The sequence below is a fragment of the Lagopus muta genome, chromosome 5, assembly GCF_023343835.1.
Source record: "Lagopus muta isolate bLagMut1 chromosome 5, bLagMut1 primary, whole genome shotgun sequence".
NCBI classification, from domain to species: Eukaryota; Metazoa; Chordata; class Aves; order Galliformes; family Phasianidae; genus Lagopus; species Lagopus muta.
Window position 1 is genome coordinate 5,687,458 of NC_064437.1, and position 19,183 is coordinate 5,706,640.

A 19,183-nucleotide genomic window follows, 5' to 3' on the forward strand; every position below is an offset into this window, starting at 1 on the left:
CCAACTGATACCCCAAAGAAGATAGCAATTGTTATTTATGTCACAGCAAAGCACAGCAGCATCAGTCCTGGACTACAGACACAACACACAGTCTATCCCTATGTCACAGAACTTATATTTTCAGAGCATTACCTAATGGGAAGACAACAATATATAACCATATAAAACAATGTTCTTCACAGACTGTAGATGGTCTAACTTCACTGTAAAATGCATTCCAACATGACGTTTCAAAGATGCCTGTAGTTTCTCTCTCTGATTAGACCGCTAAGACTAGTAAATTAAAATCTCCCATCCATGTGATTATAATCTTCTCTGTATTTAAGCCAACAAAAAGCAGTTACAGAGAATTGTATTACCTTTTTTTTCTAGATAATTCTAACAGGAAAGGTAATATTTGTTTCATAATGAAAAAATGATTTTGCAATGTTTTTAAATAAAAATAGAATACAGAAAGTAAAATACTGCAAAAAAAAAATAAATCCTGTACACAACAGCATCTGAAACAAAATCAACTTAGCATACAAAATACCATTTACATGAGGTTATCCTCACAGAAATTGAAAACCATACTGTCGTTTCACTCCTCTTTCTGGAAGCAACTGAATAATAAGTACCCACTTGAACAGCCAACACAGGACGGGACAGATTTGTTTTGAAATGAAACGCTCACATTCTGGTTTTCACAATATCCTACAGTCATGGGTCACTTCTGGCTTAATATTAGAAATGACTATAGCAGCAAAATATCTAATAGGAATGTAAAAAAAAAAAAAAAAAAAAAGGAAATCAAAGATGAAAAAATAAATTAATCTCAGAAACACATTTTAAAGGATATCATGAATTAGCAGAAAGCAACAGTCAGATAAACAAACATACATTTTTTTTTAAACCTTTAGAAAATGGGTTTTTCTGAATCCTCCTGCATTTGGATGCTTCAGAATGGGATACCACAATTACTACAACTGTCACTGCAGGCCAAGATGGGCAATGGTGACATTGTATTCAGCGCTCTGTGATGCCTCAGACAAGCAGACGTCACAAGAGAATTACAGAGAAGGGAAGCATGAATATTCAGAAGGCTAATTAAAATGCATCTCTGCAAAATATTCCCAACAGCCCGATTAGTGAAGAAATGAACTCAAGACCAGAAATATGGGCTAATTTTCTTTTTGCTTTGTGTTTTACTTCTTACCATAACTTGATTGCAAGATGGGGTTCTTCTGGTTGCTAGTAGGGATCAATAGTACAAAGAGCGTGTGTGGGAACTGCTGAGTCACAGCCTGAACCTCTGATTGATCACCTGAGGTTGAGCAATGAGTCAGCCATGGGAGCACAGGTGCAGGCAGTTCACCTGTGCTGCTGGAAGGGGGGAGCCTGGCTGCACCTCTCCTAGACCCATTTAACAGCTGACTGCCAGTTAAACATAAAAGCTAACTGCCAGCTTATCCCCTCACCTCCTTTTACTCCAGTGGAGATGAGAATCGGAGGAAGCCCATCTTCAGGAATTAGATTCATTGCACTGCCAACAGGACTGCCAACCTGAGTTATACTTCCCGAGAATACAGAAGCATTATCAGTCTATAAGAAGCAAACAATAAGAAAAGACAATATTACAGAAGAGAATTAAGAGCTACCTAATTAGATTACCTATATCTAGGTGAAGGACTTTATGTCTGCAGCAGGAACAGAAGCATCAAGTAATCTGTCTCTTTAAAAATAGATTATGACAACAACTCTTGTGTGTGAACTTTTATTAAAGAGCCTGCTCAGAGACTGCATCTCCCTCCTCCAGCACCACACATACCAATTTCCTTTGTAAAAGTACATGCTAATATACCCATGGCCATTTGCACTTTGTGAAAAGTCGCAATGCTGTTCACATGGAACATGGTGCATTTAACATTGTTAGATCCCATCTGCATTTTCATGCATAAATCACTTTATGAGAAGTCTCACGCAAAACATTTTTCTGTTTTGTGCTATGACAATCTAATACAAACCCTTACTGGCAGTGACTCAGCTTTTTTCAAACATGCATTACATAAGTGTGCTCCACACACAGCCTGCACAGCTCAAGCCTTGGAAGCCACCTAGCACACAAGCTTTAAACAATGCTTTAAATGCTCTATCTTATAAGCGTTCAATTTTAGGCCAAAATACACATTTGCTTCAGCACTCTGCAAATATGGAAATAAGTGAGGACACTTGCTAATAACATGCTAAGAGAAGCCTCAACAGATTTTCCACATTAGCCTTCCTGAAATCACAAACTCGTATGACCAAAGTAAGCCTGGTGTTTTGAATGGTTACTAATGTTTCCTTACTTCTGCTGATAAAGCATTGTTGGTTATGGGCTTCGTTGGATCGTGCGATACTGCTAAGGTTCCTGTAGAAGTTGTTCCAGCTACTGTCAGCTTTGCTGCATCAGCAACTTCTCCATTGGGTAATATCCCATCAGCAAACCAAACGCGTCTTTGTTCTCTAGGTTGAGCCACTGGAGAGAGGAAAAAAAAGGTATTTAACATCTCACAGCAACTCTGACTGTCTATGGCAGCATCACACATAAACTGAACACTCTTCTGCTGAGAGTAGTTTACATGTCCTTAAAAACCTTATGCCTCTAGAGAGGGCAGGAATGCCACGTTGGCATTAGCTAGAAAACTCAGAGCAGATGAAGCACAGATATTCTCAACAACTTCTTAGTACTGCTAAACTGAAAGGGAAAAAGAACAGAACTAACTCTTACCTTCTGCTCCAGGATGCTTTAGAACTCCCACAGGTACCATGACAGTGGGAGGTGGAGAGCTCAGGGCGCCCGATGCCTGAGCCTGCTGCAAAGGAGGGATAGTAGAACAGTATTCAGCAGGATTGTTAGGGTTAGGACTCTGGCTCGGGGCACTCATCATGTTCTCCCAGGCTTGAGCTAAAGCAAACAAAGAACAAGAAACATGAGCAGAGGAAGTACCTAAGACTCCAAAAACGCTGTGTTAAGTTCTCAGCTGCTGTAGCTCTGGACTCTTGACACCTTAGAAAGACAATCTCTGTTCATTTAAAAGCTGAAGAGACTGTAATTTAACAGTGAAACACACAGCATTAAGAGAAAGGTCACTGATCCTATGCAATGACAACATCAGTTTGTACAGAAATATCTTCTGAAAACTTTAACAGTACAATTAAACTGACTGATGCAGAACGAGGCGTGAAGAACTAAGCATTTCTGAATATATATTTATATATCACATATATACCTTCATCACACAGTATTTCATTAGACTTCAGTGGACATTCCTCATTCCTACTACAAATGTTTAATAAATCTACTGAGATGTCCTGTAGGTTATTTTCTGTATATGACAAAAAGTCACCTTACATTTCTTTATATTCAAAGTCAATTATTTACAGATCAACTTATATTCTTCACTATAAAAAAAAACCAAAAACCCCATATGCTATCAATTTTGAAGGAATTACCTGAACCTTAGTTTAACTACCCAAACTATAATGCACCAAACTCCTGTTGAAAACATCCATCACAGGGAAATCTCTCCTCTGTCCAGAGAAGCAGACGGAGCAGATTATACCTCCAAATTACAACAACTTCTTCATCTGTAAGGAAGACTTGTAGCTATGCAAGTTACCAGAAAATTCAACTGTGTGTTTATAGCCTGTCCACGTTAGTTACAAATAAATGCAACTCTCCAGCCAGGCATAAATATCACACTACCTGAATTCTCAGAGCAGCTTATAAGTCTGAATAAATCACATGCATCTTTGGGTTCCTTTGGCTATAAGTTGTCATAAAGCCAATGTGAAGGTAACAAGACTGAAAAGAGAAAAAAAAAACACCACAGAACACAAACCCTTCTACTTCTTCCCATCAATCTGCAAGATCAGTAGATTGAAATATTATCAATGGAAATAGTACTGACATTTGTGATGAAAGTTTAATTATTTTTAACAGCAATTCTGTATGCATTTAACAAGTGTCCTGAAGGACATGTTAAAAATGCACCAAAAAGTTACTTCTCCAAGATCCCATAATTAGAATCATAGAATCATAGAATCATAGAATCACCCGGGTTGGAAGGGACCCCAAGGATCATGTAGTTCCAACCCCCCTGCCTAGCAGGGCCACCAAACATCCACATTCAGATCAGGTTGCCCAGGACCCCGTCCAACCTGGCCTTAAACACGTCCAAGGACGGGGCATCCACAACCTCCCTGGGCAGCCCGTTCCAGGGCCTAACCACTCTCCTAGTAAAGAACTTCCCCCTAACATCTAACCTAAATCTTCCCTCCTTCAACTTAAAACCATTTCCCCTAGTCCTGCTGTTGTCAGCCCTTTTGAAGAGTTTACTCCCCTCCTGGGTGTAGGTTCCCTTCAGGTATTGATAGGCTGCAATGAGGTCACCCCGCAGCCTTCTCTTCTCCAGGCTGAACAAGCCCAACTCCCTCAGCCTGTCCTCATAGGGGAGGTAAAAAATAAATAGAAAATTCATAACAGAGTGAAAGAGCGTTTTTAAAGCCTTCTCTTGATCTACCAAAGTGCCAACACTGCATATCTACCAACTGAGAAGTACAGCAACTGTGGCATTAGAAGCTTCTGAAGTATGTAGTCTGCCCATAAGAAAGTGACAGAAAAAAACCCACAATCCTCCCTCAACATCTTACTAAAATACAAAGCAGGTACTGAGCAACCAAATGAATTTATGACTTTTAAAATACAATTCCTATTGCCAAATCCAAAACCGTGCAAAGATGCTTAATCTGCTGCACTGAGAGGAAAAAAAAAAAGAAACCCTTACTGGAAAACAAACTGCAAGAAATCTGGAGAAATCAGACACAATCACACAATGGGGAAAATAATCAGTAACCAAAAGCATCACCACAAAGCACTGCAGCAGGGATAGCAACACAGAAGTAACTCAGGCAGCACACCTAAGTAGCTCTCTCTCCCTAAAATAAACCAAGCAGTGTCATTCTTTGCTGCCATTAATGTGTTTCCATCCTGGCAACAGGACAGAAAGGCTTTTAAAAGGAAATCATTATAATATGATCAATTTTATTATGCCTTTTTACAAGAACACTTCTGGTTTCAACTGAAATATTTTCATACTCCTTCCTTCCCCCAGCTGAAAACAAATCCTACTCACCACTAAAAGAAGCTGGCTGTCTTATGCCAGGTGTTATGTACTTGTTCTTGTACTCTTTGAAATGCGCTATTTTCTCCATTTCAAAATGTAAAATTGTCTTTGCTGGGGCTTGCTCTTAACTTCTTAATAGTACTGCCTGCATTCCCTATCACTTTAAATATCTGGCCTGCAAGTTAGTAAGGTTCCCTAGGAATCTGCTTTTGAAGAAACTGGGCACGCATCAATGCTGCTCACTTTTTAAGAGTCCTCTCTTAAGAGCACAGGAGCAGATGATTCCAGTGTAACAGAAGTCAAGCGAGCAGGCAGAAGGCCATATTGGTTGAGCATAGATCTTTTCTAGTGCTTACATAGAAAAAGAAAGCATACAGACAGTCAACAGCAACTTGGACATGAGAAAGCAACGTGCCCTGGCAGCCAAAAGGACCAAGCGTATCCTGGGGTGAGCAGGACCAGCAGTGCCAGCTGGGCAAGGGAAGGGATTGTCCTGCTCTGATCTGCACCATGCAGTCTCACCTCCAGCACTGTGTGCAGGTTTGGACACCACCATATCAGGACATAAAGCTATCTAAGAGCACCCAAAGGAGGGCTACAAAGATGCTGAAGGGCCTGGAAGGCAAGACTTAAAGGAACAGCTGACATCGATCCCCCAGACCCCTAAATCACTGTTTGTGGAATCCTGTACAGCATACACAAACAAGTTTTCAAACTCGTGGCAACCTTTCTAGTTTTTGCTATTTTGCTATTTGCTATTTTGTTATTAATCATGTTTAGTTGAGAAATTCCCACTTTCCTCAGAGATTACCACCTGATTTCTCAAGAGCCTTGACTTCCTATACTTACCCATACAAATAAATGTGGGTCGGTTGGTTTTTTTTTGTCTTTTTTTTTTCAAATCATCACTGCAGCTCAGCACAAAGCCAACAAAGTTCTGCATTTCAGATTCTCTCTCCACTTACCATTCATTAGTACCGAGTGGCAGATTACACACACTCTGGCTTCCTTTCGATCCATGTACAGCAGCTTGCACTTCAGGCTACAGCATGCTGCACAAAAAACCTGGAATCCAAAGGGAAGAAACTTTCAAAAGTGCTGTTCAAAAGCATCCAATGAATTCATATAATCAGAGAATATTGGTAAAGCTCTAGACACGCAAAATAAGGAGGCAAATTATCAGTATTTTCCCATTAAAGCCACAGGGGCTGCTTTCTGCCCAAGACTCCCTTCCTACCAATCCCAATGAAGTAGCAGTACCTGCAGCACATGTTGTACTGATACTTCATGGTGCTATTTTTTAAAACATATTTTGCATAGATGACAATGGCTTATTAAATTCCTACCACATTACAATCCCTCACTGATTTAACATTTGATAATGAACATCAGTTTTAAAGCATGATTACTTTCTAGAATCAACTCTTTATAAATACATCAGTCTTCTCTGTGTAAGAGATTGCTGAGGCAGAGATTAATTCAAACAAGTCATTATTATTTGCAGCAGGATGGTTCATCTATATTAGTACCTCTGTTTAATCTCTTCAGATGTATTCCTCAGTCAAGCGAGTACTGATGTATGAAAATGCTTCAAGCTTTCAGTGGATAAAATAAATTTTAAAAATCTGAATGACAGTGATACTGCAGGAAAACATTGTTTCATTTATTAAGGACAAAAAAAAGTAGAAAAAGCTCATATTTACTTAATTGCAGACACTACACCATCACAACACTTCAGAGAAATCAAACTGCATTTTACACACTGGCTGCTAAGAGGGACCCGGTGCAAAATGCCTGGAGGCACAACTGTCTGCAGAACTGCAGTTCATTACCAGCACATCTCACCTGAGCTGTACCTAACAGTTCCCAAGTTCTGGGCAGGAAACAGTGTTCAGGCTTCCTCCAAACAACCAAATCCATTTTGGAAACAAAACGGAAACGTGCCTATACAAGCATTTTCATGCAGGAATAAAATGCCACCTTTCCACATATGATTTAAAAAAAAAAAAAAAAAAAGTACTCTTAAAACCTTTTTCCCTTTGCTGTAAAAATCATCACCTTTAAACACCCTTAAAAAACCCTTAACAAAGTTGAAAACGCAGTTCTGACTGTCAGCAAAAAGATGAGATACAAATTTTATGTTTTTCCTATCATGGATGATTGTTTCATCTGACAATGGAAAATACATAAATATATAAGGCAAAATTTATGAACTTGTTCACCTACATTCTTCAGGCTCTTAATTTTAATTCAAAATTGACTCTAAGCACTTCATTTCTTATCATTCCCCTGGGACTGGTACCTTCCGTTAATCTTGCACTTATTATCCTGAAATTAAAAGCAGAGGCAGACTTCCCAGGTGCCACTCAACTATTTTTAAATGCCACTTTCATTTCCAAATCAAATGAACACATTCACCTCTACCACACTTTGTCTTTTTCCTGGGTTGTGCTAAAGCAAAAATCTTTATTCCCATGACCAGTCCCTTAGAAGCATGAAACTGTCAAACACGAAGATGTTATCTCCCCAACTCTTTAGTGGAGATTTAAGCATTTCATAGAAGCAGTGCAGGCATTACCATGATGCAGCAGTTTCCCACACCACAGGCACACTGTCAACATGGCTTGCATTGGGCTGGCTGTCCTAAGCAGAAGGCAGAGCAGACAGCTGAGCATGTCTCAAGCCACTCCAGCTAGATTCATTAGAGCTTGCCTTTCAAAGCCTTTGGTCGCTCTCCTCCCAAAAACATTACAGAACTTGAATGTTGTGAAGCAATCTGCATTAAGTGCTAGGCAGTATTTGACTTACAGCAATGTGAAGCATTTATAAATGAGTGTTTTCTTCAGAGAAAAAAAAATGTAAAAAGGCATAAAGAGAAGCTTCACAGAATTATCTGCAGCGTTTTTTGACTGCACATGTGCAAATTTGGCCCAGCAATATTAGCTATCACAAGCTTCTAGAAACAAGCTCTTCTGAGGATTATTCTAAGAACACTCTGAGAATATTAAATACCAATACATGTATTTTTCATAACTGAGAAATAATTTTGTCTACAGAGCAGAGGAACTCTTTATTTCATGTATTTCTTATGTATCACCCAAAGCAAGGCTGGTTGTGCTTTTCAAGGTTTGTTGCACTTCTTAAGTTGTTTAAAGGAAAAAAAAAAAAAAAAAAGGACACCACATATTTTGGCCTTAAACTATTTATGTTCTGCCCATTTCACATAAGGTTATTCTCAATTTCTGCTTTCTCATTTGTGCAATTCAGGGTTTAATCATTATAGAGAAGTCATTAAAAACCAGCAATAAACTTACTTAAAAAACAAGCAAACAAAAAAAAGTAGAAAATATTTGCTGTAAATAAAAACTGTAATCATATCAACTCAAAAATGGGACCTAAATAACTGACAGTGTAAGTTAGCACATGAAAGCTATGCAATTCCTTTAACTGACGATGCTCCCTAACTGCCACAAGAACAAGAATGAGCCCTTTGATACTAACTGCAAGGTGCACAAAACACAGGTGTGTACCTCTGATGATGCCTACTGATGCCCTGTGGTTACCAGCTCCCCCTCAGGACTTGCACTGCAAACAACCTGAAACAGGATGGCAGAAGCAAACGACTGGAAGTCCTTAACAAGTGCGTAACTAATATCTGAGTAGCAGTCAGAAGCGTCCTGGCAACAACTTCTCAGCAGGTCCTAAAATCAGATTGGTTTAAAATCTACATACGTGGTGATGCAGTGAAGAAAGTGAGTGCTATGCCTTTTGGTTTCTAAATAGCGAAATGGTACACATACGTAGTGTACCATGGAGAAGTAAGCCTGCTTTCTGATAGGATGCTTCCAGAAACAAGTGATTTAAGGGTTTGAGCTTTCCAGATACATTTGCCATCTTTGAAGTTCTTTGTTCAAATTGTTCTGCCTCCCTGCACTCTTCTAGCAGCTAAAGATAGTGCCCATAGCATTCTGGGGTCTTCTGACCAACCTCAGGAACAGTAGAATAGAATCCTAAATAAACCAGTATTACTTTTACTCTAATTTTTTGCCAATTTAAATGCTTCTTTTTATGTGTGAATAATTTTAAAATATCTACATGATCAGAGTGTTAAGTTTCCTTTTTTGAATAATAATATTTTTTCCCCAAGTTCCTATTTTCCATGTGCCACTGACTTGTGTTTCAGTAACAAGATATTGAGAATACTTCATAAACTCACCCCGTAAGAATTTGTGTTGGTCTAGATGGCACTTTGCAAATTGAAAAAAAAAAAGCCAACAATGAAATACAGAAATTAAATTTTGGTTGTCTTCATTACAAAATTTCTTACCATGCATTCATCCACCAAATCATAGAAAATTTGACTTTTTTTTTTTTTTTTCAGGAACAAAGAAACATTCTTTATGGAAGAAGATGTAATAAGAAAAATACAAAATAGTACAGAATGCTTAAAAGGACAGAATTGAACATATATCTGAAACACCAAGAATGCCAGCAACACTGCACTTCCAATCCCCATTGTCACGGAGTTAACTAGATCAATCTGTGCCTGTGACAGGGCAGCAGTAGGCCCCTGCCTGCCCCCTTTGCCCCCCAGCCTCCTGCCCCCTGTCACAGGCATAGATTGATCTAGTTAACTTCGTGACAGCTTTTGGGGGAGAATGCGGGCATAGCTGCTTTTTAACTGTTAGAACAAATCTCTCTCTGCTCTCAGAGAGCTTCATTAGGGAGCATTATCAGTAGTTCAGGTTTCTGTGCTGGAAAACTTGACCTTGAAAGGCCAGGAGTACTGCCAGTATTCTGGGATATTTGTAAACTCTGAGCACTGCTTAGTCTGGGCAGTGCCTTTTTCCTTTTTTTCCTTTTTTTCCTTTTTTTCCTTTTTTTTGTCCTCCTCTTCTTAGCTTCAATTCAGTAACCCCTTTTTAGCAGATACCAGCAATGAACGCCCTCTTTATCGTGGGGGTGCTGTGTAAGGGATTAAAAGCCATGATGCCTCTTGCGACTTACTGGCTAATTATCAATGTCATAATTACTTGTTGTGGAATTGTGTTCATGTATAACCAAATAAGGGCAGTGATGGAGACACCTGCATGGTACCTATATGCAATGTGGTATGATTTGAATTTTGACATTGACATCCCAGATGGAATGGCTAATTTTACAAACAACTACATCCCAAATGGAATAATTTTACAAACAACACGATGTTCAGACCAGTTTCCAGGCTTCCCTCTCAGTCTGTCACACGTTTTTCGAATTTTGAATTAATGCTCATTTTGGCGTGTGTGTTATCAGTCTCCCTGAATGTATTCCAAGGCATTCATGATAAGGGGAAGGAGTCTCCTCCAAAACCAGAGAATGCTGACTCGCAGGGAATATGGAGAGGTTTAGGAAAGATTTTAGAATCATGTGGACCCGCAACGTCATGGGATTTCACTCTTGTACACCTGTGGGATCCTGAGAAACTAAGCCAGTATTTGAGTCAGGGACGGTGTGGCTTACATAGATCTAAGGAGGTACAACTTATTTGGAGTTTGGCTTGTGCTTACCGCACCCAATATAATACTATTCTGGAGAGAGAGAGTTTCCCAGCTGAGCTTCAAGCCAAAGGGGAAAATCTCCAAGTCAAATCTGATCAATCACAGGAGACATCAGTAACAATACCAGTTCAAACAGGAAGGACGGAAGGAAAAAAAAAACAAAACACAGCAGCAACGATCTATGGAGGAAAGCTTATTTTAGTAACTATGATATTGGAATGCAAGATAACACAATATAATGCAATCTAATTGAAATTGAGACTAATAGATCAAATAGGATAGGAGATAGAGAATTCCTGAGACTGAGTCAAACCTGAAAAGCTTGGAACGGCTAGGAAAGCACCTCCAGCACCCACTGCCAGGCAGTAAGAGAGCGCACCACCCTTATGGGCCAGATCCCATGACTTCTGTAATGTACAGGGACAGGTACCTGGGACTGGAGCACTAACACTTTAACTCCCAGTGCACTACGTGATGTTATGATGCGGAATACTGAAAACCAAAAACATAAAACCGTGACACCCATCCATGTTTCTATACCTTTGATGGGATTACTGATGCAGTAATTTCTGCAAACTAGTTTCCTGCACTTTTCCATTTCATATCAGTTCTACGTTTATTCAATGCTTGTTGATGACTACAATCAACTAATAGGCTGCTCATGCAGGATTATTCTCACACCTATAAATACAAATAGTTATTTCCCATTAGAACCATAAAGAGATTAGAACGTAGAAACTTCTGTTTTTCCATCACAAATCAAATACAGCTTTTCAGGAAGATGTCACAGTTAAGTACAACCAGCTGCTTAGGAAGTTCTGTTTTGATTTTACACCATATAAGCACTGAAAGCATGCTCTGAACTTACTCAAAGATTAGGAACTCACCTTCCCACAAGCTCTGCAGTGATGCCTTCTTTTCGTGAATGTGAATCTCGCCTCACATTTCATGCAGTTTGGTGCTTGAGAATCTGGAACCCAAACTGGTGCCACCTCACCCAAAGTAGTAAAAGGCTTTCTGGCTGGAGCTCCAAACTGACCAGCTCTGAGATCATTGTCTGGACTATCTGGGGCTACTGCAAGGCACGGACTACTAGAGATTCCAGATTCATACTCTTCTATGTGATCTCCATTAGTGTCGGTAACAGGGGCATTTAATGATGCTTCACCAGGAAACACATCTGCTGTCAAGTTATCCCCTAATTGTGTCTTAACAAAGACATTTTTGTTTTTGCTACTACCTCCACAGTTTGGGGGAACAAGATCATTTTGTAAGTGGTCCGATAATGGCTTTGGGATCTGCAATTTAAGATTTGTAGGTTGTTTTGGTCTTGCACCACCAAAAGGAACACTAACAGACTGCAGATTAGTCACTGGTTTTGGTGAAGTTTGCCCTTGCAGGGATGGCACCTGACTACAGAGATTATGTATATAGTTCTTCTTTACGTGGTCACCAGCACTGTTTAAAATAAGACCACTTCCTTCTATGGTCTCATTTCCTCTCTGTTCATAAACATTCGCATAACATTCTGACTTGCTCTCCTCTATCTCCTTTTCCTCAGTTACCGAGTCTTCCTTGGAGGGTAAAGTCTTTGGAACATGAGGAACAACTGGGTTCTGCATTCCATAGGAATCACAACCATTAGACAGAGAGCTTGCTATTGATGTACCTGTCGCATCAGAGAGACTGGACCCTTCAGGCTCGTCTGTACCAGTCCCTTTTAAGTCTATGTCTGCCTCCATCTTCCCATCTCCACCTTCTCTGTTTCTACTACATGCTTCATCAGGCTGTTTTGTCTGCAGAAGTCTTTCATTCTCTTCCACAGTTTGCTTATCATTAATCTCATTCAATCTAGTCAATTCCCTATTAGTCATCTCCTGAGATTCAGGGTAACACTCTCCCATACCGAGCACTTCAGATGTGCTAAGATTTTTACCACATTCAACGACTTCACCTTCAATGGCACTACCATCCTCAGAGGTAAAATGTTCTGCAACACATTCCTTGTAGCTGCTACTTCCAGCCACATTAGATTGACAAGTTTCTTCAAGCCCAGATACCCTAGAACATATTTGTTGGGTTGTTTCTTCTCCTAAGCTTCCATTACTTGAACCAGAAGAAAAGTTTTTAACTTCTAGATCTGTTCTCTGAGGAATGGCTTTACTACTAAAATTTTCAACTGATACACAATTTTCTTGCATTTTAATGATAGCATCAACAGGTCTCTTACAGAGAGTCACTGTATTAATCCCTGCAGCTGTAGCTTCTGAAAGCCATGAATCTTTACTCATATTAAAATCATCCTTTAAGCAAGAGGAGGGGCATGCAACGGTCAAGGTTTCAGATGAAGCGTTGAACAAATTACTTCTAGAGTCATCTTCGGTACATAGCCAATTTACTTGCTTTTCTGTATCTGCATCTTTTTCCATGGATCCATTTACAGTAACACTAAACTCATCACTCTGTTGGCTTTCATTATCCAGTGTAAAGCTAATAGTGTCCATTAGGGACTGACTGTTGTAATTTTTACAATCCAGCAAGTCACCACTTTGCAGTGTTCTTCTGTCACAGTTATGCATAACTGCCACCACTAGTACATTTTTCTCCTCTGGCAAGCAAGCTATACTTCCACATTTCTTTTCTCCAGATTCCACAGCGTTACACTGATCATCCCGACTACTATTTCTTTTAATTAACTGATCGTCTGCTGCTGCCTGATCATCAATCCACATGACTGGAGTCTCTGGGCTTAGGCTAAAATCCTTTCCATTAGCACAGTGATCCTCTCCTCCTGTTGGTGTAGTCACTGAATGAGACAAGGAGAACGACTTTAATCTCTGCTGACATTCATTAGGAGTTGTAGCTTCATTCGCATCGGCCACAGTCGGGTTATACGACAGACGACGTGAAGGCGGATCTAGAATCTGATTCCACTTTGCACCCAACAGTGTAGGTGAAACAGCAGCATCTGAAAAAATTGTTTACATTATTAATATGAAAAATTACTGTCCTAGTAGATTCTATTAACTCCGTGGCATTAGAACATCCCAAACAGAAATGAAAAGATGTTCAAATATTGGTAGAATTGTTGATAGACCATTAATTGTCTCATTACAAGATGTTTCTGCAACTTAAGAATTTTAGATTTATCCAATTAGTATCAGGTTGAATCCAAGATACAGGGTGAAGAACTGCTTGAGAGCAGCCCTGAGGAGAATTTGGATGTGCTGGTTGATGAAAGACCCACAGAAGAGGGACATCAAGCTGTTGGAGTGAGGCCAGAGGAGGGCCACAAAAATGATCAGAAGACTGGAGCACCTCCTCTACAGGGAGGGACTGAGTGAGTTGGGGCTCTTCAGCCTGGAAAAGGCTCTGGGGGGAGCAACCCCCAGCACCAGCCACTGGCAGCCTTCCAGTAACTGAAGGGAGCCTACAGGAAAGCCACAGAGGGAATTCTTACATAAGGGCATGTAGTGACAAGATGAGGGGAAACAGCTTTAAACTGGAAGATGGTAGATTTAGACTGGATATTAGGAAGAAATTGTTTACTGTGAGGGTGGTGAGACACTGGCACAGGTTTCTCAGAGAGTTGTGGATGCCCCCTCCCTGGAGGCTTTCAAGGCCAGGCTAGATGGGGCTTTGAGCAGCTTGGTTTAATGGGAGGTGTCCCTGCCTCTAGCAGGGGGTTGGAACTAGATGATCTTCAAGGTCCCTTCCAATCCAAAGCATTTTATGATTCTATTGTGAATTTGGACAAACAATTTTAAAAGTATCAATTAATATATTTTACATAGCTTGAAATGCCTAGAAAGACTCCCATGACGTTCAGCCTCTTTAACAGTACAGACATAGCAATTAGACAAAGCAAAACTTTAATACTTCAAATATCATAACTCATGAAATTTACATCACCTAATAAAACATTTCTATGCTCGAGTCTCACAAAACTACAAAAGCTGCTTAGAATAAAGACACTTGGTCTCATTTGCTTAAAACGAATCACAAAAAATATAGCTATTGAGATGAAACTCCACAAAGCCTTTCTTTGAAATGTTTATTGAAGGCTTTCTATTAAAGAGAGAGGAACAAATATTTAAAATGAATAAACAAGATGAATGGAAGCTGAAGAAAATGCTATTAACAAGTTCTGAACACACTCCATATCAAATCAATAGATACATTTTCCAAATTTTGAGATACATTTGTAACTCAAAAAAAACAAAATTCTATCATAGACCACCCCCTTTCCACTGGTTTTCCCTATGGAACATCATGCATCTGTGATCTCGTTCAAAATTACTCACCTTCGTTTTGCTCAAATTCATCTAAAACCTTATCGAGGTTATACGCCTCTGCTTGGAAATAGTTCTCCATTTGTCAGGGAATGACCACCAGATTCTTGTCTGAACCTGACAAACAGAATAAAGCACAATCATGTATCTACATTTCTGTTCCTCTGTTTTAAGAGGCAAAGAAGACATCTGTAAATCACATTTTAAATACATTACACTCATAAAACAAAAGTTTATAAATTATTTGTGTGTTTAAAATCGCTTAATTCAGATTAACCACTTCCCCAAACTTGCTTTAAGATTTTAATATTATCTCCAAATTTATAGAAGTAATCTTTAAAAAGTTAGCATATAAGCCAAAAAAAAATCTTGATTTTTTTATAGCATTTACGAACATGTGCAGAAGAATATGCTTTTTAAAATCTTGCCACACACAAAGTAGAAGTGTTGATGTAAACCAGGTGTCTGCAGAAACAACATTTGAAGAATGCAGGTTCATTTTTACATGCTGGCTGTTAGAGGAACAGAAAATATCCTCATCAGATGAATAAAAAATAGTAACCAAACTGGGTTTGCAAACCTGTGTCAGTTCTAAGCAGAATGTATTCCACACCACAGAACTTAGAAAATGCTGTGTGTGTGTGTGTGTGTGTGTGTGTCCACGTTTCATTCTGCACATTTCCCAGTTAATTACAGGTTTTTTTCAGAGGCCAAAATAAAGGGATTTTCTTTTCAGGACTTGGGAGAATAATATACACAAGAAGCACATCAAATTGATTTCTGCAATTTAGATAATCTATGTTTAGAAAATTCTTTTTAGGATAGTATAAAAAAAGTGAAAATCATGTAGTTCTTCCTTTTGCAGCATTAACTGGAGGTGAGCAAAATGCAACCTACGTACAAAAAAACATTATTTTTCTCATGTTTCAAGCTTTTCATTACATATCACTGCAATTTTCATCATTATTTAGACCTCTGAGATTTTCTTTCCACCACAATACACAGGGAAGGAGAGAAGAACTTTTGAAAGAACTGCTACCTTAACTGCTGGGGCAAAAATACAATCAACAATACAGCCCTGAAAACATCAAAGCCAGTCACATGCTTTTACCCTCCCAGCTCACCATCAATGCTTACCTCAGCATCTGATAGCATTGTCTCAACTTTTTACATTCAAAGAAAACATTGACCTCGACCTGAGCATTTCAACAGAACAGTCAGAGCCAGCAATACTCTCTAAGCCATTTCAAAAGCCAAATGATGATGTCAGTGCAGCCTTCCTTGTATTGCCACATTAATGTGTAACTGCAGGGATCACCATAATGATGAGAGCAAAACTGCTCCAGCATCAGTCAGAAAATAACACTGCCCAGAAAACCAACTATGCACCGATTTGAAGATCCAGCTTTTGGCTTCATGCTACCACTGATTAGTCCACACAGCTTTGAACAAGTAGCCTAAACTCTGTTTCTGTTTTTGTAATGTCTCCTAGGCTAGCAGTATTCTGATTCACTCATTTCTCAGAGATGCTTCAAAGATTCCTACTTGAAAAGTAGGAGTAAACAGGTGTTAGTAGAATTATGCTAGCTCTTAAAATGCCTGCTTTAAGAATTCTTGTTTCTGTGATAGGCAAGCACCAGACATCTAGCAAAGGGCACAGAAGTAAGCAGCTCCATCAAGAGATAACACTCAGATTAAAAAGGGAAAAAAAGAAGAAAACACACCAAAAAACCTAAATCCATTAAATAACCTTCTACAATTCCTTATAATAAATAACATTTTCACCTTTACACCTCAACAGTGGGAAGATGGTCTTCGTGCTACTGATGACTTAGAGCAACAAGACACTGTGATTCATTTCCTGAAAACACTACCAGTGAAGGCATTTTCACTGAGAAATGTGTGTCATAACCCATATACCATAAAGAGAGACCTTGATTTGATCTGTTCTCTGAATGCCATCCAAAATATTCTCTTCAGAGCTGGCTTTTAAATGCTGTGAAATATAGAAATGGAGGAGGAAGGGGTGAGAACCTTGTTTTGCAATAAGAAACAGTGTTAGACCTGACAGCTAGACTCCAGCGCAACTAAAAACCAGCTCCTTTACACTAGAGATACAGACAAGAAACAAGTCAGAGAAACTTCCTCATTTGACACTAGACATTGTTTTAATGTTATCTGTGTATTTCTACAATTTGAGGAAAGCATCAACAAGGTTTATTTCAATTACTACAACATTAATTTTTACATTATTTAACATACTTGCTTTCCTGAAGAAGGTAAAGCCAAGTTCTGACCTCTAGCTGTGGCAGTGTACTCTTTGACCCCTTAGGCATCTACTTTAAGGTCCTGCTGACCTATCCTGCCTGCCCAGTCAAGGCATTATAAATCTTCCACAGTGCTTTAACTACAACAATTACATTTACTATACAATGAATCCAAAGCAAATACTTCTCCTTAGACATACAAACACTCAATTCATTTGAACTACAACCAAACTGCAAGAGTTTGTAGGTTCTCTTGCACCTTTCCCTTCTACTCCTTTCAATATCTTGATGAGAAGCACCTAGACCAGTTCTATAAATATCAATACTGAAGTTAATTAGAATCTGTTCCAATAAATGTTTTGCTTCATTTTTTTCCACTCAGAGTTCTGAACATCTGCCTCAGTTAATGCACTACAGTAAAATCCTTTTATACAAAATGCCATATAATTTCACATCCATGTGTAACAGATTTAACTTACATTGCAATGATAACATTCAAATCTAGCAAAACCCCATCACTAGGGTCAATGATACAAATAATATTTGTCAGTGGAAGCACAGTAAGACTAAAAAGCAACATCCAGAATTCTTGTTTAACAGAGTTAAACTGTGACACTCTCTGAAACCACCACCATCAGATTTCAGTGCACTGCCATTGTCAAAAAGGACATGCAGTCAAGGCATTCACTTGGGCATAAACTCAAACCACAGTACGGGTGGCCCCAAAATAGGCTCCAAGCAGTGATCTTTCTGTTTTGTTTATTTTAGGGAAGATAATGATTAATGTCAAGCAAGTTGATGGGGAAGGAATGTGAGGCTGATTACACAGTTGCTGAAAACATGCTTTAAAGTAACTCTTTAAACCACTACATTTTGACTTTGTGTATCTTTCAGACATTCAGAAGAATTCACAACAGCTGACCATTCATACAGCTTTGAAATGTGACTGAAACACTGACAGAATTTAGAACTAACTCAAATCTGTGTACACTACAGCAATAAGGCATTTCTGCCCAAACATTTCCTAAATTCAGTGTTTTTTTGTTTGTCATACGAATCAACAAGATTGCTGAAACAGAACCACAGAATGGTTTGGGTTGGAAGGCACCTTAAAGACCACCCAGTCTTAACACCCTGCCATGGGCAGGGTTGCTTCCCACCAGATCCAGCCTGGCCTTCAACACTTCTAGGGATGGGGCATCCACAGCTTCTCTGGGCAGCCTGTGAGAGTGCCTCTCAACCCTCTGAATAAATAATGTTCTCCTAACCTCTAACTAAATGTCCTTTTAGTTTAAAACTGTTCCCCCTTGTCCTAATCAGACCATGTAAAAAGTTGTCCTTTGTCCTATTTGTAAGCTCCTTTTAAGTACTGAAGGGCCTCAATGAGGTCTCCCTGGAGCCTTCTCTTCAAGCTGAACATGCCTAGCTCCCTCAGCCTTTTGCTGTAGGAGAGGTGCTCCAGCCCCCTCATCAAATTGCACCCAACCAAAGAGAGCAATGTTAGACTTTCACAATAAATGTTATCATTTTTATTTACCTTAGTCAGAGTTTGGCTTTTAAATCTTACATCATGGTTCTATAACACCAAAAAAATACAAGTATTCAGGCTTCAGAAACCACACGTCTAACAATAACAAGGGCATGTAAACAAGACTTGGAATTTTGTCCCCATTCCCTTACAATCCCAATGGGTTAATACTTCATAACAATTCCATGAGATGATAATTTTATTAAAAGCAGTACTAATATTTAAACATCTAGTATCTGTGAGTTTAATTTTGGTCCAGTATGTGAAGAGATTTTTTTCTATACTTCTAAAATGTAAACAACTACATGCAACCATTGGAATTCTGAAGCTCAAACGCAAGTGCACAAGCATGTACTGAGACAAAATCCAGACTGGTGGATGCTCATAATACAAACTGAAGAGGGAAAAC

The 19,183-nt window shown here is 39.1% G+C and overlaps 1 protein-coding gene across 6 annotated transcripts in view; it reads right to left on the bottom strand.

Annotated features, from left to right (window-relative positions):
- Positions 1-19,183, bottom strand: part of ZFYVE9 (zinc finger FYVE-type containing 9) — a 56,618-nt gene that overhangs the window by 19,911 nt on the left and 17,524 nt on the right. For all 6 annotated transcript variants that reach the window (XM_048946912.1, XM_048946911.1, XM_048946913.1 and 3 more), the window contains 6 exons: positions 14,992-15,096; positions 11,575-13,655; positions 6,113-6,212; positions 2,750-2,926; positions 2,328-2,497; positions 1,458-1,581 (listed from right to left, as the gene is read on the bottom strand). In XM_048946912.1, coding sequence (XP_048802869.1) covers positions 1,458-1,581; positions 2,328-2,497; positions 2,750-2,926; positions 6,113-6,212; positions 11,575-13,655; positions 14,992-15,061 — 2,722 coding nt within the window. In that variant the 5' untranslated portion in view covers positions 15,062-15,096. The remainder of the gene's footprint in view (positions 1-1,457; positions 1,582-2,327; positions 2,498-2,749; positions 2,927-6,112; positions 6,213-11,574; positions 13,656-14,991; positions 15,097-19,183) is intronic.